General features: G+C 39.6%; 1 protein-coding gene across 1 annotated transcript; it reads left to right on the forward strand.

Annotated features, from left to right (window-relative positions):
- Nucleotides 1-6,156: 6,156 nt before the first annotated feature.
- On the forward strand, nt 6,157-21,661 carry LOC147175683 (1-phosphatidylinositol 4,5-bisphosphate phosphodiesterase zeta-1-like). Its single transcript, XM_086074029.1, has 13 exons — nt 6,157-6,217; nt 6,308-6,374; nt 6,722-7,193; nt 8,490-8,691; nt 10,935-11,079; nt 11,234-11,386; nt 13,900-14,100; nt 14,236-14,392; nt 15,140-15,256; nt 17,385-17,557; nt 19,212-19,338; nt 20,671-20,820; nt 20,892-21,661. Exons 3-13 carry the CDS (start codon nt 6,929-6,931, stop codon nt 20,972-20,974), a joined length of 1,773 nt encoding a protein of 590 aa, XP_085930155.1. The 5' UTR covers nt 6,157-6,217; nt 6,308-6,374; nt 6,722-6,928; the 3' UTR covers nt 20,975-21,661.
- The last annotated feature ends 374 nt before the right edge of the window (nt 21,662-22,035 follow it).

The raw sequence follows: 22,035 nt of genomic DNA on the forward strand, positions 1-22,035 counted from the left end.
TTCAAACACAATCTGCTTCCTCCCCTGGTCGTTGAATCGGCGGAAGCTGATGTCTGTGGATCTCACTCTGCTTCATCTATCCTTCCTTCCTTTCTTTAGTCTTTCCTTTGGTCTTATGAGGTCTCCCTAATTTGTTGGAATTTAGATGTTTCTGGGGTTGGTGAAAGATTCTGGTTGGTAACCCGGGTCGGTGCTGGATTTCACTTTTCTTTCTTTTCTTTGATCTTTCCTCGGGTCTCTTGACAACTTCACGGCTCTAGCTGGATTCTGAAGATTTCGGTTTAGGTGAACGGTATGGGATTTTTAATAGGTTTTAGGTGAATTAATGAGCACACACTCACACGCACGCACATAAGCACACGCACAACCGCACATGCACATACTCACGCACGTACAAAAAAAAAGAAAAAATGATGACATGTCGAATCGGTAGGATTACCGAATGAACAATGCAAAGCTCTCTCAAAAATTAAATAAATAAATGAATAAATAAGTAAATAAAATTTAAAAAATAACGTGAACAAGATTAGTCAGCTGATCTTCTTTCTCGTCATCACCCCGTTACTTTGTCCACTCCTCAGCATGTCATGTTAATGTCTGATTTGACCGCAACTTTGTGCATTAAAGACATCTGTTTTGTTTTTAAATGAGCTGTTCTTGTCACCAACCTTTCTCTTTAGGACAGATTTTAAAACAGACATGACTCGGACTGGGTGAGGAAATATCTTTTTCTTCCACTTCGTGTCTTCAGAATTACATTTCGCTGAAAGCTGTCATAAACTTGAGCTTTGGTAGCTCATAAGTGATTAAGAACGAAATAAATATTTTATGTCAAGTATGAGACCACAAAATAACATCCTAGGCGCCGCAAATGGCCCCTAGGCCGCAACTTTTACACCACTGCTGTAAAGTATCACTCCGTAAACGGGCAACCTTCAATAAATGCATAAACTTGAGTCAAACGGACGGCGCACACGTCTTCGATTGAACTCCAAATTTTCACAATTCCCTTTTTTTGTAGGGGGGAATCCTAATCAAGTCTTATTATATTATAATACTGTATTACCGATTCCGATATTCAGCTTTGCAGTATCGGCCGATGCCGATACCATACCGATACCTAAACATGAAAAAGCTGTCCTGCCATTGGTTCAGAGCATTCAAGGGCCAATAGGATATCTTAGCTCGGCATGCAGTGAACATGTCACACATCAGTGAATGTCGTGCATGAGCGAGACACAAGATGCTGCATCCAAAGTCCTGTATTAGCGTCAGAATTAATGGTATCGGCATGTTACACCGATACCGATACCACTGTTTCAATGCAGTATCGGGGCCTCTGCCGATACCAGTATCGGTATCGGAACAACACTAATAATATTTTTAGTAACCCAAAAATGCTTCAGAATATTGATGGGCAACTTACTGTAAATGATGGAGGTGGTCACAATATTTCATCAGCATTAATTGGTGGTGGTGGTGGGGGGGATGCAGGGGGGATTTCATAAAACCACACACTTCCTAACCAGACAAAAACGCCTAACTATTCAACAGCAAAGGGTTTGAACAATCAAAAAAAGAACCACATACTGTGATTATTTTTCTCGAGCAAAGGACTTTGTGCTGCATAAAAAAAATTTGCATTCAAGGTTGGCATAAAACTGCTGAACAACAAGCCATCAACATTGAGTGCAACAGCTCATTTTCTGAATTTGTTTTGTTCACAAATATCAATGCACTCAAAGTGATTGAAGTATTGTTTGTTTTGTCCCGCTTGTGTTGCCCCCCCCCCCCCCAAACACAATGGTGGTCGCCAAAAGCTCATAAAGCACACGTCAACACCATGCTGTGTTTCGTCGACAGCTCCTCACCCGAGTGATTATCCAACATCATCCTTAGCCACTGCAACATGTCACAGCTCCAATGAGTCGTGTGAGTAACAAATGAGCTCGTTATAATTCACAAACAAGGCCTGACCTGATGTCCACTTTGGAAAACGGAAAGTGAACCGCTGCCTGAGCCCATTCCCATCCTTTCATCTCACGCTATTCAACTTTAAGTACGGATGCATTGAAGTGCAACGTAAACTCCACGTACGTATACCGACGCTTTCACGAAAGCACATCTGGACTGCTGCTGTTTATCCAGCGCCGTGGGCGATGTACACGAATGCACACGGTAGCAGTGTTGGATAACGTGCGCACGGCGGTGCACTGATGCAGAGACGGCGGCCAGACCCCTGCTTCGTGTTCGCTGGCTGGGAATTATCACATCAAACATGCACGGCCAATGGTTGTGACAGGTTTGGAGCTGAGCCACTATCGTCCGCTGTAAAGCGAGCACTGTGACCAGCGTTGTGCACCAGTGATTTCCCACCGTACCAATAATATACGGCTTGACAAGGCAAACCGCGGAAGGAAGTTCTTGCCCAGCATGCTGAATCAACAAACAACAGTCAGTCAGCGATCATCTGTTGTTTAAGCTTCACTGACATTTGCACACATGAGCGCTTGTGATTTGTTTGGATTTTCATCAGCGCTGGCTTGATGTATTAAATGCGGACTTCAGTGAAAGTAGAGCTGCTCGAAGTAAGCATTACTGCGGCAACTATTTCGTTTACAGCCGTAAAAATGGACGCATTGTCATTTTCGTGTGTTTGCGGCATATTCTATTGGACAACCCTGCACGCATCTAGCAATTTGGTGTCCAAAAGAAGACTACATTAGACTAGCTGAAAGAAGGTCTAAATTTGGGCGCCGGTGTGTGGAGCACATCATTGTATTGAATTCATAAATATGACATCAGCAAGGTACAAACCCTCTGAATTGTTGTCGAAATTATCATTATCATCTTAAAAATATTTTCATATGACCAAATACTCTTGTATCCATCTAGCTGTCCTCATTAGGACAGGTGACTTTGGGAGATATTTGAATGTGTATAAACGTAAACTGCTGCCAAATGCAGGATAAATTCAATGAGTAAAAAAAAAACTGTATACAATGTTGGGTTTGCTTTGGATATATTATTATAACTGCCACCCACTATAAGACTCAGTGTAGGCTTCATGCAGAATGTGCACTCATCTCATCCAAATCACAAAAGGCAGCACGTAACAATGAGATTCAGCAAAATTATTTTCAGATCTAAAAAAAAAACGTGCATAATGTAAAAAAAAAATCAGTGTAAATTTAGCTTCATGGCTACCTAGTAACATAATAGCGACATGTTTTTCTTCATATAGTCAAATGTGTCTGCGCTTAACTACCAAACATGCTGAGAATATGAGATGGATGGTCAATAATATAAAACTTGATCAGCTGTATGCACTCCACAGTCATGAGGTTAACCTGTATGTCTAATAAGGTACAACATAGAACTTGTCTAGCTGTACAAGCATAATGAGGATCATATCAGAGGTACTAATAATTTGATTCATAATATATAGTAATCAGTTATAAAAGTTCTCAGGCACAAAAATTATAATTCTATGATAATTACAAATATTATATATAGCAATACCTGTCTTGACAGTGTCAATCAAAACTTAACATTCATTTTGTCTGGCTCTCATTCACTTGTGCAGTGTACCTAATGAGGTGGCCAGTGAGCAGAGTGAGTTTGTAGAAGATATGCTTGTTCAACATTGAACATGAACCTTTAAACAGCTTCGGATGAGGAATGCTTGTCGCTATGGTAACGACGGAACAGTGTTCCTCATGAGCCTGTTGAGAAAGTCAGACCAGTATAATCCATAAAATCCAATTGTTTTGCACCTTGTATATATATATATATTAATTACAATTGTTTGATTATTACTGCAATGCGCTGTGAATACTACAACAGAAATCCTTAGAATGAGAAAGACACTTATAAAAGTTATTATGTATTATGCAATGTAAGAATATTTTTGATTGTTTCCATTCGGGGTTACAATGCATCGGAAAATCCTTTTATGCTCCAAACACTTTTAGATGATGTGAGGGCAAAGGCTTGTAAAAGTTTAAAGGTGATGTCACATAATATAGCACTGCAGCAGCTTTTTGGGAGTGGAGCGCAAGGCTAAGGAAATGAGATACAATTTTAAATTGGCTGTATTTGTTAGGTAGAACGAGGTAAGCAATCTCTCCTTTATGAACATTGACTGTATAATTGTTATTGCATCTGGTTTCATGCAAGAACAGACTGCTATACTACATTGTTTTTATGTTTATGTTAGACAAGTCATGGCTGCAGATAAAGGGAATATTTCAAGTGATGATCTTTGGCAGTTGTATTGACATTTTAATGGACAGTTTTTGTGTTGGAAATGTCTATGAAATGTCAGAGGAGATTTTGATATAAATCATGAATATCAGACGGAAATCAAATGAAAACCCAACGTAGGGTTATTCAGGTACAAACTAGTCAACAGGTAAACATAATTCCATCAGATGTCCTTTATCGCAAATTCCATAAGGAAAATGATTTGATGACAATATTATATGTAGAGCTCTATTTTGTGGTTGGCGTTGCAGCAGTGAGACATTAATCTCAAGAGGTGTCACCCGAGATGAAGTCCCCATTGAAATGCAAGCACTACCTTGAGCAGAACGTCTGCTCAGAAAGGCAACGCTGCTATCAGAAATAAAGCAGAAAGACGATGACACAGGAAGAAAAGCAAGAAAAGTTGTCATTTATAATATTGACAAATGATACTAACCCTCATATGGATTATGTCAAAGTCAGAAGTAGAATGCAACAAAAGCTACACTAAATCCAAACAACCAATGATTCTGACTTCAAATGAGCAAGAACGATCAACCAGTCTCAGAAGCTGCATTGAATGGTAAACTCTCAAATGTACCATATTGACTGAAAAAATGTCCTTTGTACATCTGTTTTTGACAGAAAACCAACGATTGAGAAGAGATGGATCCATCACATCTTCCAAGCAGCCTTCTCCAGAGATACAGAAGCAAACAAGCTGAACTCATTCACTGCCATAAATTCATTTAAAAAAAAATTTAAATAGGGGCAAGAGGCGATTCATTTTTTTAAAATTTTAATTAATCGCATGACTTTACTAGTTAACTCACGATTAATCAAAAATTGTATCTGTTCTATATGAACAATTAAAAAATGTTGAGGTTTTCATACTCTTGTTAACAAAAATGGAAACAAATGTTAAACCAATAGAAACTGTTCAAATGAATTTTTGATGTTTATAGCCGTCAACGGCAGTGAATGAATAAAAAAAAAGAAAGAAAAATCTGGGGCGTCAGGTGATTAAAGTTTTTAATCGTAATTAATTGCATGACTTCACTAGTTAACTCACGATTAATCACAATTTTCATATCTGTTCTAAATGTACAATAAAAAAAATTCTAGGTTTTCATACTCTTGTTAACAAAAGTGGAAAAAAAATGTTAAACTAATAGAAATAGTTCAAATTAATTTTTGATGTTTATAGCATGAATTGAATGAGTTACTAGTACTGATGTGAATACCTTAATATCTTTGGAATAGCTTGAGTTGAGCTTGACATGTTACCCAAGATGGGTGGTAACGATTCGCTGGCACAAAAAAAGTTTGCAGACTTAAAAATGTGTAGCAACAATTCTTTGTCAAAGTGGCCAAGCTGAACAAGCACAGTCAAAATGTTTGATATGGTACTGTATCCAAGACAAAAGCTTTTCACCTTGAGTATTACAAAAACCAAAGTTATTCAACTCACATTCAGAAGATGCTTTTTTTTTTTGTTTACAACCAAAACTAAACATTGCATTAAAGGAGTGTTCTCAATAGAATAGAATAGAAAATGCTCTCCATTATTATTTCTCATGCAGCAAGTGATTCCCACACTAGTGCATATGGTTTCAACTGTCCTGTGTGCACTTGCTGTAACTTAGTGATGTTTATGTGCCCGGTTGTGTCCTTTGCAACACATGTGCGAACATGTCAATGACAGAAGCGTCACAATAAATATGAAATCATTTGAATTGAGGCCTCCTGTCGTGCATTTTCACGGGAACTGGTGGAGAAATCTTTGACATGATGTCAACAACTTTAAGATGATGTCAACATGAGGAAACTTGAAAGGTTGTAAGGTGATGTCACATAGTATAAAGCGCCAGGTAGGGGTTTTTTTTTTAGTTAAAAAAACAAAACAGAAAAGGCAATCGAAATGGAAACTGGGGAGAGCTGAGCAAATATTTAAATCAGCAATTTGAAAGAGGTATGTCAGTAAAGGAAAGGGTAACTATACCTTGTGTAATGTAGTGACAAGTGGAACTAATGATACGTGATTGTTTTCATCCATCTTTAGTTTTCACTGTGTCTGAAGATGTCAATAACGCCTGTGCATGTTCATTCAAGCCGAGGGACTGCTGCAGGTATGAAACACTTGAGGCAGGCAATTATCATTCAAGCCTTCATTTTTCTTTAAAACAGTACGTCTCTTATATAGCATACTGCAAATTTGTTTTGAAGAAAGTTTTCCTCCCTTAAAAAACAAAAACAAAAACAAAAAAAACGGGGTTGGCATATATGTCCAACCTCTTGAGTGCTCCCATGCAATTAATTAGGCAGCATTTCGCATGCCTTGCACAGTGTGTAAAATGACAACTGGATGATTTCCTTTGAACAGCAGAGCCCGTTTTCATGCGCACTGCAGGCTCAGATGTTCTGTGTTGGTAATGAAGATGATATCAGATTCTATCCTTTTGTGTGCACTGCACAGGGAACAGAGTGGACCGTCCGCCGCTGGGTCTCCATTAACAGTTGACGTTTGAGCCTGTGTCACAACTGTAGAACACAGGAGGAAAGAGGGAGCGGAGTGTGAGATGCACCAAGATAGGATAGCAAACACGTCTCAATGACTGATAGGAATGACAAGCACAGGGAAAAGTCAATGACAAAAACCAAAAACGGACTTTTATGAGTTTATATGACGATATATGATAAAAGTAGAAGAAGCTCAGATGGGGATTGGAAGAGTACAAATGGTTGTTTGCAGATCAAAATGAGAAAAAGCAAGCCCCCGTCCACCAAGAGAGGAGAGATCCAGAACCTCTTCCATAATTACGCCTCAGGCCAGACCACGCTACCTGCCTGCTCCCTGCTTAGGTTCCTCCACAAGGAGCAGCTGGAGCTCTCCGCCGACGAGGGCACGGCCGAGAGTTTGATCGAGAGATATGAAATCGAGGAGGCAGGTGAGTGAAGAGAGCCGTGGGACGTGTCGGGCGACTGGCGGGGGCGAAAGCTGCCCTCCGTGGCAGAAATATCGCCATGGGATGCTTTGATAGGATTTATTGTAACCCACAACATCACGGAATAATCACAATATTCAGTATACTTGCACAATTTTATCCAGTAAATGCATTTGTTAAATATAGTGGAAATTCTGAGGTCAAACCGGCTTGTGAGAACTAACCAACACTCAGCAGATTTATGCCGTCACGAACAGAGCCATAACTGTCTTAATGCGAGCAGCAAAGTGGGAATGTGGTTACAATTATTGTAAAGCTATTTTGGAAAAAGCAACCCTGATTGGGACCAACGTTATTAACTCATTCACTGCCATTGACGGCTATAGACGTCAAAAATTAATTTGAACCATTTCTATTAGTTTAACATTTTCCCCACTTTTGTTACCAAGAGTATGAAAACCTAGATTTTTTAAATTGTATTATAACAGATATAAAATAATAATAATAATAATAATATTTTCTTTAGAAAAAAATAAAAGATTATTAAAAATTGGAAAAAAATAATTATATAATATATATAATAATTCCAATGTTTTTTGTTTTTTTTTAAAGAAAAATTTATAAAAAAAAATAGGGGTGTCAGGTGATTAAAACGTTTAATCGTAATTAATCGCATGAGTTCACTAGTTAACTCATGATTAATCACAAATGTTATATCTGTTCTTAATGTAAAAAAAACAAATCTAGGTTTTCATACTCTTGTTAACAAAAATTGAAAAAATGTTAAACTAATAGAAATAGTTCAAATTAATTCATGACGTCTATAGCCGTCAATGGAAGTGAATTAATAGCATGACTTCTGTGTGGGCAGCATGGGTTCTCTTTCTACTCAGTGGTAGTGTGAGTATGAGTGTGAATTACATAATGATGTCTATATGGGCCATGTGATTGGCAGTATGGCTGCAATGTCACCAGTGTATCATTTGTTACAAGGAGGTCCTGATATGCTTGATATTCTCTGAAAACATAAAACTATGGCATCAAACAGACATTTACAGCATTTTAGCTTATTGCGCATAAAAAATTAATAATTTTAGGATTTACAAACTAAGTAAGAAATAAAAGACAAATAATCTTAAAACACTAAATCTTTGAAAAATGTGCTCTTGCATAGTATATTATTCTCAAAACAAGATCATTAAGACTTTATGACTTGATATAAGAGTTTAAGTCTAGGTTAGATAGCTGATGTTTTGCAGTGTGGATTAATGGCGACCTTGCTTGCTCATGCTCTTGCAGCCATAGAAAGTCAGTGCATGACATTTGAAGGCTTCCTCCGCTACATGGAGTCCAAAGACTGCTGTATCTTCGATCAGACCCACAAGTTTGTTTACCAAAACATGAACCAGCCGCTCAGCAGCTACTTCATATCTTCGTCGCACAACACCTACCTGACAGGAGATCAACTAATAGGCAAAAGCCACCTGGATGCCTATGTTTGGTAAGTCTGCGGCACCATGCATCTACAACTTGCCTACTTTAAATCTGCTACTAAGACATGTCGAAGGGCTCCACAAATCCATCTGGGAAATAGCTAGAAACAGAATGTAATTTGATAAAAAAACAACAACTATGCGCTAAAAATGGATGGAATCAGTCAGGTCAACAAGTAAAAAAGGTGAATAATATACTTGACGCTAACGAGCTAACAAGCACCCTGTGTCTCGCCAGACAAAAGGTGAAACCATTTTATCAAGACAAACCACGTGTGCCTTTCTTTACTCACAATAAAAGTCCTGCCGTTTAATTTTTCTGGGCTGATGCACTGCTAATCTCCTTTGTAGCCACTTTCTGACACTGCCCTATCCTGTTATTTTTTTTCAATAAATCACAAAGTGAAAGCACAGATTGTACTCTGATAGGTGTCTTGGGCTTTTGAACAAAATGCACAACGCCAGATATAATATGTTAAAGCAGGTCCTACATAACTTAAAATGTCTAGCGCAAAGCGCAGTCTCTGCGCTTTGCATGGGTGGAGTTAGTCTGTCTGCCTGCATCTCCATCTAATCCACCAAAATTCCATTACACCACCTGCGCTACGAGTTAGATGTGGTTTTACCAAGTCTAAAATCTAGTCTACGGTTTCCTCCCAAGTTGCGAAATGCACCGGAGTCCACGGAAGGCCAAGTGACGTGCGAGTGCAGTCTAGCACCCGTTTTTATGCCAAGCACAGTCTACTTTCTGTGAGCAATATATCAGCTACGTTGGGGTGCGGCAGCTTCGTCACTACGCTGTAAAAAGAAAAACCTGTAATATAACGGAATTTTACTTTTTATTTTACATTTTTTTCCTGTATTTTAAAAATATTAAATTTACAAAAATAAATCAAATGTAAAATAACATGTAATCACTGTAAATGTAAAAACACAATATTTCTGTTCTTTTACAAAAAAAATCTCCATTAGAAATATATATATTGATTGTTAAAAAAGCGGACTCTGTATCGGTCCATTGTGGTGAAGATTTACCGGTCGATCTACGTTCCTAAGAACAAGATCCGGGATACAAGCGGCCGGAATGAGTTTCCTCCGCAGGGTGTCCGGGCTCTCCCTTAGAAATAGGGTGAGAAGCTCGGTCATCCGGGAGGGATTCAGGGTCGAGCCGCTGCTCCTCCGCGTTGAGAGGAACCAATTGAGGTGGCTCGGGCATCTGGCTCGGATGCCCCCGAGACGCCTCCCCGGAGAGGTGTTCTAGGCATGTTCCACCAGCGGGAGGCCCCGATGACGACCCAGGACACGCTGGAGAGACTAGTTCTCTTGGCTGGCCTTGGAGCGCCTTGGGATCCCGCCAGTGGAGCTCGTTGAAGTGGCTGGGGAGACCCGACCTCGGATAAGCAGCAGAAGATGGATGGATGGATTGATTGTTAAAATATGTTCACAAATGTATTATAATTTCACAAATTAAACCTAACCCTGACCCCCCCCCCCCCACCCCCACAGTAAAAATTTGAGAATGTTACCATAATTTCTTTGTGAAATGACATTTTGTTTTAAGTGAAAACAACTACAACTTCTGTAATGTGCAAGATGGCAATATTCATTGTATTAACATTAATTTTCTTGCGGATGCTGCCTACTATCTACCAAATATACATTTCATGAGATCCAAAATTACAAACAACAGTGACAGTGTGGATCAGAGGTAGATTGGTCGTCTGGTATCCCTGAGGTTGTGGGTTTGATCCCTTTGGTGAACATCTTGAAGTATCCTTGAGCAAAATACTAAACTTCTAAAGCTGTCTCATCAGAAGGTGAATAACTTGTCAAAATGTAAAGTTTGAGAGCCTCGTAAGGTGGAAAACTGCTATATAAATGAATTATCCTAACACTAAACTGTTGCCATTTTAAACACAATATCTAGTTTTTCAACAACTATTGGCCATGTTTTGCTTAATCACATTATCTTTTTGTCATATACTGTTATATTACATACAATCTTGTTAAAATTACAGTTAAAACTGCACTTTAATTATGAAAAAAAAAGTTTTTAGTAGAAAGTAATTTTCTGTTATTTCACAGTATCTTATTTTTTTTACAGTGTAGACTCAACTTGTGCCTGCACCAAAATGAAATTACTCCCGTTTGACCCTGAGCACACGGGCGCCAGTCTACAAAAAATAATTGTGCATGTGAGGTGTGAATGGTAGCTTGTCCAGGTACTGTAAATTAATGTTTATATTCACAGTGCTCTGAGGAAAGGCTGCCGCTGTCTGGAGATAGATTGCTGGGATGGGCCAGGTATGGAGCCCATCGTCTACCATGGGTACACCCTGACCACAAAGATTCTCTTCAAGGACGTCATTGCTACTGTGGAACAGTATGCCTTTGAGGTAACACTCAGTAGATTTAAGTAGAGTGGTGCGTTCCTATTGTTTCACCATCGCTAAGCCACATTAGCTTCATTTAAAGTATCGCTAATGGATGGGTTACTTGTGAATTGCCATTTTGCCAATCAAATTCCATGTGCCGATCGTTTTCTGGCAGGTGTCTGTTTACCCGGTAATCTTGTCTCTGGAGAACCATTGTTCCAAGGAGCAACAGGAAGTCATGGCCATCTACCTCACCTCCATACTGGGGGACAAGCTGCTTGATGGGCGCTTGGATCACCCTACCGCGGAAGATCTCCCAAACCCAAATGTAAGACTATGTGGATACAAGCTATACTGGCAAATGTCTTAATTGTGTAATTGGGACATTGATATGAACCACTTAAACTCCACTGAAGACAGTTTGGACAGTTGTATGCATGCCAAACGTGTTTTCTTATAACAGTTTCCCATTTAAATAATATTTAATTATTTATTTTTCCGACTCCTCAAGTCAAAACATTGCGTCAGCCATTACTGAATAGCAGACAAATAATGTGCACTTCAGCCTACTGCAATCCGATGAGTTGGATGAAGGGCTTTTCTCTTAGCGTGGATGCGTCTCGGAGCCCCATGCATTTCTCATTTAAAATTTATGGCAAGAGAGTATTTTCATCGAGTGAGAGCTTGACTCACGGCTCTCAAAGCTTCTTCAAGAAATGTCTTCTTTATCGCATGAAAGGTGACAAAAAAAAGCTGTGATCTCTTCATTAACTACTAGTGAGTTCCAAGGAAAGCAATATATCCTGCTGTTGCTAGAGGAGTGGCATATACTTTGGACTTTTGGACCCTCTGCCAGTAGACCCAAAGGCCCCATTTGGGCCCCCGAGAATTTATTATGCATCCCACTAGAATTCTAGTGCTTTTTTTCTTGCTTGCATGGAGCAGTCAATCAAATTGCGGCCGGATGGGTCCTGCCTCAAAGTGGGCTTAGTAATGCTTCATCAAGACGTCTCAACTCCTCTCTTCGCCCATTAGTATAGCACTAATATTAGTTGTTCTATGCAGAGGATCAAGAAAATATGGCTGTTAAATTGTCAGTCTACATAATGTTGATGCACTGTTTTTGTTGAAACACCGCAAAAGAGATGCTAATTAGCATTAACAGTAAGTCTAGCTGCCTGAAAGGCAACATTATGTGGTTCTTTTAAATCCACAATAGGTTATTATTGAGTTGAGTTTACTGCCGCCATAAACTGCTTGTATGTCAAGTCTGCGCTCGCAAGTCAAAGCAAAGCAAAACAAGAAAAAATGGATAATAATGATGATAATAATAATAATAATGCACACTCAATGCGCTTCACAATGGATACATTCTTCACGCAGTCGCACATTCACACTATGGCTCATAGCTCGAAAAATTCACAAGTCCAATCACTTGCATCTCAAGGCACCACGGTAATTGTAATTATTGTATTAATTGTAGTAAACATTATGTGTCAGGGGAATTGGTACATGCATAATGTTACCTGCTGGAAGAGCAGAGGCAAAAGCAAGGCTCGTAGCGTTGCATACTGAATTTGTGATGCAAGGCTGAATGTTCCCTTTGGAAACAAGTACAATAATAAGCAATTTCATTGTTTGGATGGCGAAACAAGCAACTTTTAAGTGAGCAAGTTAGCAGACCTCACATATTTGCACCAAGCTGATCCATCATCAATACTGCAGATGTGTAGGCCAGAGTACCTGCAGATTTTTTCGAAAGGAAAGAAGCCAACTTTAGGAAGTTTTTATGGCCTTTTTGATTGAGTTTAAGAACTCTTAGTCAATAAATGTGAAGACTGAATGAAGTTCTAAGAAATGTTATGAAATAAAATCATATATAATGTATAGGATATATAGGCTGTAGGATATACATACGTACATATATATTAGGGGTGTGCATCTCTCCAATAAAAGATGATTCCATACAAATCTTGATACATGGGTCACATTTTAAAGTGGAACCGTTCGAGTAGGATTGCAATTCGATTTGATAAGGTACGGCTCAATCCGAGAGCGTATAATGCAAATGTCAATTTGACAAATTTTTCAATGAAAGTAGATACAAGTTCAGGTTTAATCATTTTTAGATCCCAGTAAAACATTTTCCTTAAAATTGCATGAAATGAATGCCAATGTTCTTTTTTTTCTTTTATCTTTTTCTATTTCTATATGCATACTTACAGCAGGTTTCCCAAATCCTGGTCCTTGAGGGCCAGAGTCCTGCAGGTTTTAGATGCTTTCACCCACTAACACACCTGATTCTTAAAATCAGCTCATCAGTAAGCTCTGCAAAGTCTGATAACGCTCCTCATCTTTAGAATAAGGTCTCTTGGAGGACGGAAACATCTAAAACCTGCAGGTCTCTGGCCCTCCAGGACCAGCATTGACCTGACTTAGATATATTGCATCTTTGGCTTGGGCATCTGTCCTACATACTGGTATCAATACTGGTATTGGCAGTCTCCACGAATACAAGGCTGGTATTAGTAGTTTTGCTACTCGCCCAAGTATTTGTAGCTTTTGTCATGTTTCTTAATGGGTAACAACATGTAAAAGCTCTCCAAAGCCCTAACTATTCGCATTAGTTAAATTCCAAGGAACAAAACAGCAGCAACATCAAACCAATTCATATTGATTTTTAACTTTTTGATTCCGTGTATCAATGCTCTCACATCTTTTCAATCCAAACCAATTTCTACTGGTGCTACACCCCTAATATATATATATATAGATAGATATAGATATATTTATATATTTGTGTGTGTGTGTGTGTGTGTGTGTGTGTAAATGGTCACGCAGGACCTAAAGTATAAGATCCTGATCAAGAATAAAAAGCTAAAGCCTCGTGCTAGGATAGACGGAGCAACAGGGACAGAGGCAGACGGCAGTGTAGATGAGGGTGAGGAGGAGGAAGAGGAGGAGGAGGAAGAGGAGGAAGAGGAGGATCAACAGAGCAGATCAAAGTTCTGGTCCCCCAGAAAGGCAGGCTCAAAGAAGAAAGTGAGTCAGGGCCGTTGGAGGAAGGTTGTAGCTGATTTGAAAAAGCCGAGACGCTACTAAGACAAGCTAGCATGATGTCTTGTTGCTAAGACGTGACTACTCTTTTGTCTCTGTCTGCCTCAACGCAATGAATAGAAGAAGAAGGTGGTGGTGGCGGACGCTCTGTCCGACCTGGTCATATACACCGTGTCAGTCAAGTTTGTCAGCTTCGGCCACTCCAAAGACAGTCAGAACTCGTGCGAGAACACGTCCATGGCGGAGAAAAAAGCCCGCAAGCTGGTCAAAGTCTCAGGTATCGTCACACTCAAAAAGCAAGGGAAGCTGCACTGTGAGCTGTCACGTCGGTGAGAACGGCACATTTGAATGATTTACAGCCATGCTGAGCTCAAAGAGAAGTCTCTGCAGGATGCTTTTTGGTATCCCGAAGCATTTCTCTTTGGTCATAATTCTCCAAAGACCACATTGAACACGACGTATATGACGAGGGCGAAAAATGGCCAACGTTGGCCTTGTCATTGTCGCGGGAGTGAAAGGAGTCCACACAGGCTCTTATCATCTGTCATTTCAAGTGTCGCCATTGCTGCTGCCTATTGTGAAGTTGTCTCCCAAGTAAATCTTCCCGCAACCACTTTGTGAGATGTTTAGTCAATTTGCAGTCTAACGACACTTCAGAAATGTGGAATGTCTTAAATACAAAACGCCAAAGAAATGAATTGAGTATTGTTTGATAACAGTTCTTGTACAGCAAGAGGCCATCCGTTATTTCCTGTCTACAACATTACATTTGATCTTCTTGTTGAAAAAGTCAAAATATTTCAAAAATGGTGCATAGAGCTGGCCGAGGAGGGCTTAGTTGATGTCAGATTTTTTTTTTGTCTTAAGTATCTGTGGCTGGTGTGGCCTTCACAATTACTCGATACCTTAAAATACAGCCAGTATTGGTCAATTACTAAGTACTTGAATGTGTGCCCCTGCAGGATATTTGCATGCTTGACACTTTGTTTCATCTTCTTGAATGTAGTGTGTGCTTTATCTTCAGGTAAAGACTTTGTTCTGCACAACCAGAGGTTCCTGAGCAGGATTTACCCAGCGGGCTCCAGGACGTCCTCTTCCAACTACAACCCTCAAGAGTTCTGGAACGTCGGCTCGCAACTCGGTGGGTCAAAGAGACAGCGGGTGTGCACTGTGCGACATCTGCCCGGATGTACGAGCACTAAAACTCACATGTTGTGGGTGTCTGAGGAAAATAATGTGCAGTGGTGCCTTGAGATAAAAGTTTAATTCACAAAAAAAAAAAAGTATTGGGAAAATAGCACTCTATAATATTGTACTTTATGAAACATACATTAATAACCTCCTTAAATATATTGTAAAGATTTAAACAATTTATGTGCCATGATAATTTCATGGCAACTCCTGGTGTGCGTGACATGGCCACCGGAGGGCAGTACAATACAGTCATGAAGGCACAAATAAAAAAGATTTTCACAATTACTGTAACTGACTCAGCAAACCTCTTTAATATTAGTCATTTTTCACAGAGGATAAAGAATATATGTCTTAAGTTTTGTTATATTGTTTTATCTATGTATGTTGAGGAACTGTTTGTCTTCAAGTATGTGTTGCCGCTACTGTTTGTCAGCCCCACTAAGGTGTTTTGCATTATGCGTAAGCATTAAGCTAATGAACGGAAAAGTTGTATGTTTTGATGGGGAAGTGACCCCCCTCCCCCCCCAAAAAAAGAAAATAAATATGTTTGATGTGCCCACATAGTCTAAAACAGCATTTTGATTATTATTGCGTTTGTGAGATATGAGTTAAGTATAGTAAAAAACATCTGCACTCTAAAAACAGAATTGTTGAAACAACTTAAATAATTGCTTCAATTGGCAACACACAACTGAATTAAGTTAATCCAAAGTGAATGTATTAGTTTAATGAACTGACTATTAATTAAACTTAAATATTCACTTTGGATTAACTTAATTCAATTGTGTCTTACCAATTGAAGCAATTTTTTAAGTTGGCTCGTTTTGGAGTGTGTTTTTCTTCACGGCCATTTTGCCACTTGTTGGCGGCTGAAAATGACATCACAGTTGCTCAGCGCTCATGTAATGACCAATCACGGCTCAGCTTGTGAACATCACATGACCAAACAAAGAAAACAGTCGAGCCGTGATTGGTCGCTACTTGAGCCGTGAGCAACTTGATGTCATTTTCAGCCGACGGCAAATAGCAAAATGGCCGCCCCGAGATGGATAAAAACAGATGGATTTCATATTCCACAAACACAATATTATTGTAAATAATATTTTTGGGTTGACTTACCCATTTCAGTACAGAATGCGTTTCTCTCCAAAGTGCTGCTTGTTGAATTAAGTTTTCATGTGAAGAAATGTTTTTGTTCTTTTTGTCTTGCATAAGAAAAAAAACCTTCTTGTCATTAGACAGTGACAGTGTGCACTTGTGAACGCGTAATTAACTCATCAGCACATAGAATAACTGAAAGGTGAATTCCACATTAAATGGTCCATAAATGTCGGGTGTACGTTTGAGAGACGAGCTGTTATCGTTTGTGGAGGAAAAGACAGAAATATTGTGTTTGGCGAGCGACTTTGTCCAACATCAAAAGGGAATTGTATTAATTAGCAGTGGAAAGAATATTTCCTTGCAGTCCACAGTCTGGCCACCTAATCAATGTTTTACCTGAAGCCTTTCAAACCCATTCACCTCTGTTCCTTTTTTTTTTTTTTTTACTCTTTTTGGATCCTGTCAGTGGCTGATTGCACGCAGGCAAAAAGTCTGAGCCTCGATGCGTGTTACTTGTTTTGTGTTCCGTCTGCCGCCTGGCGTGTCCTCATCTGCCACAAAGTGAAGCGCGACATGAAGCCACGCAGACCGCTGGGGCCCGCAGACCTGCAGATGGGGATATTTTGCTGCGCAGTGCCAGCAGACACGCTGGAATGGATCGATCAGCGTTAAATCAGCAGAACATTCTCTCAAGTGATGCAGACGGATGCTTACCACTGGCGAGTCGGATTAGGACGTGCCAGAAAGTTTCACAAAAAGATCACATCTGTTGTCTGCTGGCGTTCATCTGCAACGACGGTTCACTTGAGCACTTGTTGCACATTGGGTGTTCTCGAATGCCTCCTTGATGCAACATACAGTATTGTTGCAAGTCGACATATCACTTGACCCCCTGGAGCGTTTAAAAAATTGAAGACTTACAAAAAACGTTTTGTGTGTGTTCTTTTTCATGATCCTATTGTTATACTTTGCAGTGGCTCTCAATTTCCAGTCCCCGGGATTGCCCATGGACCTTAACGATGGCCGTTTCCAAGACAACGGGGGCTGCGGCTACGTCCTGAAGCCTGCCGTGCTCATGTCAAGAGAACGGAGCTTTGATCCAAGCTGTAGTCAACGTGGCGTTCCACCAACACACCTGCTGCTCAAGGTATTAGTACTTTTTGGCAACACTCCACTCACGACTGATTCGCTAGAGATGGATTACATAATACTGAATAATATCAGCGTGTTTTGTCATTTGGCTCATTGAGTGAGGCGCATCTCACACTCTTCCCTCCAGATGCTTTCCTACTACATGCTATTGATTGGCGAGTTGGTATGCTGGCGTCTTGCAGCCACAGTGTCTCCTTATTATGGTGGCACCCGGGGACGGTCTGGCATAAATAACACGCTGAAATAATTTCTCTTGGAAAATGAGTATTAGACGAGGAAAGTAATATTCTCCTACTACCAGCCTGCTTACTTGGAACCACCCAACTTGTGCCTCCTTGGCTTTTCTGGTTTATTCCACTATCTAGTGCAATGAAGGCCAGTTCAAGTCATGTCCAGCAGAGGGCGCCATATTTGTCATAATTTAATTTATCCACCTGACGGGTCAAAAATACCTCCCAACTGCAAAAAAAAAATGAGAACGACCATCCTAATTATTCGGCATAAGGCCTAAGTCAATGCCAAATATCTCAACCGCATGACTTTCAAGTCTTCTCTGACTGATTTAGGTGTTCATTAGCAATTCATTGGCTAACTTAACTCATTCATTGCCATTGACGGCTATAGACGTCAAAAATTCATTTGAACTATTTCTATTAGTTTACATTTTTTTCCACTTTTGTTAACAAGAGCATGAAAACCTAGAATTATTTTTATTGTACATTTAGACAGATATCAAGTTTGTGATTAATCGTGAGTTAACTGGTGAAGTCATGTGATTAATTACGATTAAAAAATATAATTGCCTGACGTCCCTAGTCCCTAATTTTAAATAATCTTTTCTTTTCCTATTTTTAAATCGTGTCAGGCAATTAAATTTTTTTATGGTAATTAACTGCATGACTTCAAAACGATTAATCACAAATGTTATTTCTGTCGTAAATGTACAATAAAAAAAATCTAGGTTTTCATACTCTTGTTAACAAGTGGAAAAAAAAAGTAAACTAATAGAAATAGTTCAAATTAATTTTTGACGTCTATAGCCGTCAATGGCATTGAATGAGTTAAGATGGGCCTGCCTCCTTGAGTAAATTGACCTTGCTGGCAGTCCATTATTGGCACAGCTTACCAACTTTTTTTATGTCTAATTGCCATCACTTCCTTGATCCAATTAATTTCCATTCACTACGTTTCGAATCTTTAAAAACAAACAGCCTTTTGGTGTAGAGAAAAGCTCACCAGAGACCACTTTTCATAGTGGAGCTTGCGCACAGAGGAAAACAAATCTTCTCAGCTGCATGGATGAAATATAAATGTGCTGCATTCTGTGCTAGGATATGGGTTGGGGGAGTGGAGGTGGTGGGGGCGGGAGAGAGCATCACTTTTATTCACATTTTCACCATTTATTATTTGATCATTTCAGGGGAAACCTTGTGGTGTCGGCTGAGTCAACGCTGTGGGAATTATGAATAACATTGAGTGATACAAACTTGTACATTATTCATGTGCTCAGAAAAAATATCTCCTCTTGTGCTTTCTCGCATGTGTTTAGCATGAAATTGGTAACTTGATGCAATGGTATGTTTTTTTTAATGGCCAAAAGTTCAATCCAAGCTGGAACTACATGAAACATTCCATGTGGCTGCCAACAGGTGATCTGTGGGTCTAACCTACCTGTTCCCAGAAGTGGCAAAGCTCTGGACCCTTTTGTCAAAGTTGAGATCCACGGGATTGGATCAGACTGCAACAGAAAAAACACAAGCACAGTCAAAAACAACTGTAAGTACTTCAGCACCATTGTGCGTGCGTGTGTGGAAGGGGGGTCAAGTCTTTCTCGGTAAGTCACATCTTGAATGACTCATCATCACTTTGTCAGCCTTGACGTTCATTTCATGACTGAGGGAAATCTCTGCAAGATTCAGCTGAGAGCTTTCTGTCTCATTTGTGCACTCGGCTTGTTCTGATTTTTGGTATGATTTTCAGTCCTGCTAGAAAAGTCAGAATTGTTGATGGTTCACAAAATTAACTCATTCACTGCCATTGACGACTATAAACGTAAAAAAATTCATGTGAACTATTTCTATTAGTTTAACATTTTTTTCATTTCATTAAAAAATTCATGAAAACCTAGAAAACATTTTTTATTGTACATTTATAACAGATATTAAATTTGTGATTAATCGTGAGTCAAGTCATGCGATTAATTATGATTAAAAAATGTAATAGTCTGACGCCCCTTATTTTTTTAGGGACGTCAAGCGATAAATTTGGTAAAATTGTAATTAATCACATGACTTCACTAGTTAACTAACGATTAATCAAACATTTTATATCTCTTCTAAATTTACAATAAAAAAATTCTAGGTTTTCATACTCGTGTTACCAAAAGCGGATTTTTTTTTTTAACTAATAGAAATAGTAAAAATGACTTTTTGACATCTAGCGCCGTCAATGGCATGAATGAATTAAAACATCAAATCATCATGCAAGAATTTCCCAAAAAATTTCCAATGAGCAAAATGCGGCTTGCGTCGAGAACGTTGACTAAATACCTTATCAAACGCTAATCGGTGCTGAAATATAATATAATATAACAACCAATCACGGCTCAGTTTCAGAAAACACAGGAGCCGTGATTGGTCCTTTCAGAGCCCCTTGCAACTGTGATGTAATTTACAGTCAGCAGCATGTAGCGAAATGGCCGCCCCCTGAGATGGATAAAAAGAGGTGAATTATGCTACTTACCACAAACGCTATATTAATCAGAAAACTGTGTCTGTGTGACTAGTGGGAGCACATTCAACATGTTGTAGTAAGAAAATTGGGGGGTTGACTTCCCCTTTAAGCATGCTCACCTGTTAAGGTGTGAGGCATGCTGGGATATGTAGTACCTGACTTGGTGGCCATTTTGTACGGTGGTCCTTGCTCCTTCAGGATAGCGCCTGTGGATTGGATTTAAAAAAATAAAAATAAATATATATATATATATATATATTGCCGTTTTTTGTGGAAAATGCTTTTATAATTTTCCTATGTCATCATTGACACATAATTTCTGAAAGAATGGCACTTTCCAGTGAAACTGAGTAAAGAAGTGGATGACTCTTGCAGCTTTGAATCCTTACTGGAATTCCGACATGAACTTCCGCATCAGCATTCCCGACCTGTGTCTCATCCGCTTTTGTGTCCGAGACCAGACCGGCTTCCTATCCAGTGACTTCGTGGGCCAGTACACGCTTCCCTTCAGAAGCCTGAAGAAAGGTCTGTCAAAACTCTCATTTATTGCATTGTAGCTATTGTTTTCCCTCCACATGCTATTTTTGTACCTCCAGGCTATCGCTGGGTACCTCTTCGATCCCGAGACGGATGCAGCTTGGATCCAGCCTCTCTTTTCGTTTTTGTCTGGTATTCCTAAAACAGCTCAAGTCGACGCACACTTGCATATAGAAAAACACACACGCCGCCAACAGAGACGACGAGTGTGGCAGAGCAACAACAAAAGGATGCAAGTGAATCAAAGCAATTGCATTTCCTCCGTTATAAATATCAGTTTTATTGTGTGAAAATAGATGTGCTATATTCCTGCCAGTGCTGCACGGGGGAAAAGACCAGAACACTCCCAACAAGCGAGCCTGCAAAAATCTGTTTGCAGCTTGCATAAACTGAAGGGAAGAATCCCTCGAGTGGGATTGTAGCTTCCTGTGACAAAATTAATATTTGATGTGAGTTCAGCTAGTTGTTTCCTCACACAAAACAATAAATCCGACGCTTTTGCTGTGGCTCAGACCGAACGAATGACGCCAGGTTAGTCAGTAACACTCCATTGCCTCGACTATGAAAGACTTTTTTTTTTTTTACTTTTTCCCCAAGCATCACTCCTTCCCTCCCACGTGAGGAATCCAGCAGGGAATTTTATAAATAGCATCTACAGAGGTATACATTATTGAAGTAAATCCAGCGAAGAAAAGTCTATTTTAGTCTGGCTTCATCACCAAATCCAATAAGTGAGATGGTGAGAGGAGGGCCCAGCGGGCTTGTCAGCAGGAGGATGCCATTAAGATAACATGAGGACCCGTGTGACCAGTGAATGGTCAGAGGTGCCGCCCCCCCCACCCCCCCCCCCCCCATAATGTTCACACATACGCACAAAAGTCCCTTGACAATACATTAGGCAAGAGACAGTCTCATGAGATAGCCACATGCCAAGTCTGTAAACAAACACAGTGCGGCTCAACTTCTGGATTGTACATGTGGCAGAACATCAAACTTGATAACTTATTCGGAATTGCATCGCACAAAATGCAGGAATATCAGTACAGTATACAAATGAGGCATTTAAACAGTCTGCTCTGCCCTTTTGAGACCGAGCCGAGGTTTTTGGACGTTGTGAAACAATATATTTAAGCTGTTGCTGTTACATTGTAAAGGTCGTTAAATCTGTTGATGTTTAAACCAGTGGTTCTACAAAAATGTACA

Source organism: Leptonotus elevatus, chromosome 4, assembly GCF_054856555.1.
Source record: "Leptonotus elevatus isolate MCC_2025b chromosome 4, RoL_Lele_1.0, whole genome shotgun sequence".
NCBI classification, from domain to species: domain Eukaryota; kingdom Metazoa; phylum Chordata; class Actinopteri; order Syngnathiformes; family Syngnathidae; genus Leptonotus; species Leptonotus elevatus.

Bases quoted from the DNA above. Each gene is read 5' to 3' on its own strand.
- LOC147175683 (XM_086074029.1), top strand. From the start codon at position 6,929: ATGACGATATATGATAAAAGTAGAAGAAGCTCAGATGGGGATTGGAAG. The intron at 7,194-8,489 runs GTGAGTGAAGAG...ATGCTCTTGCAG, and splicing joins ATATGAAATCGAGGAGGCAG to CCATAGAAAGTCAGTGCATG. The intron at 11,387-13,899 runs GTAAGACTATGT...ATGGTCACGCAG, and splicing joins AAGATCTCCCAAACCCAAAT to GACCTAAAGTATAAGATCCT.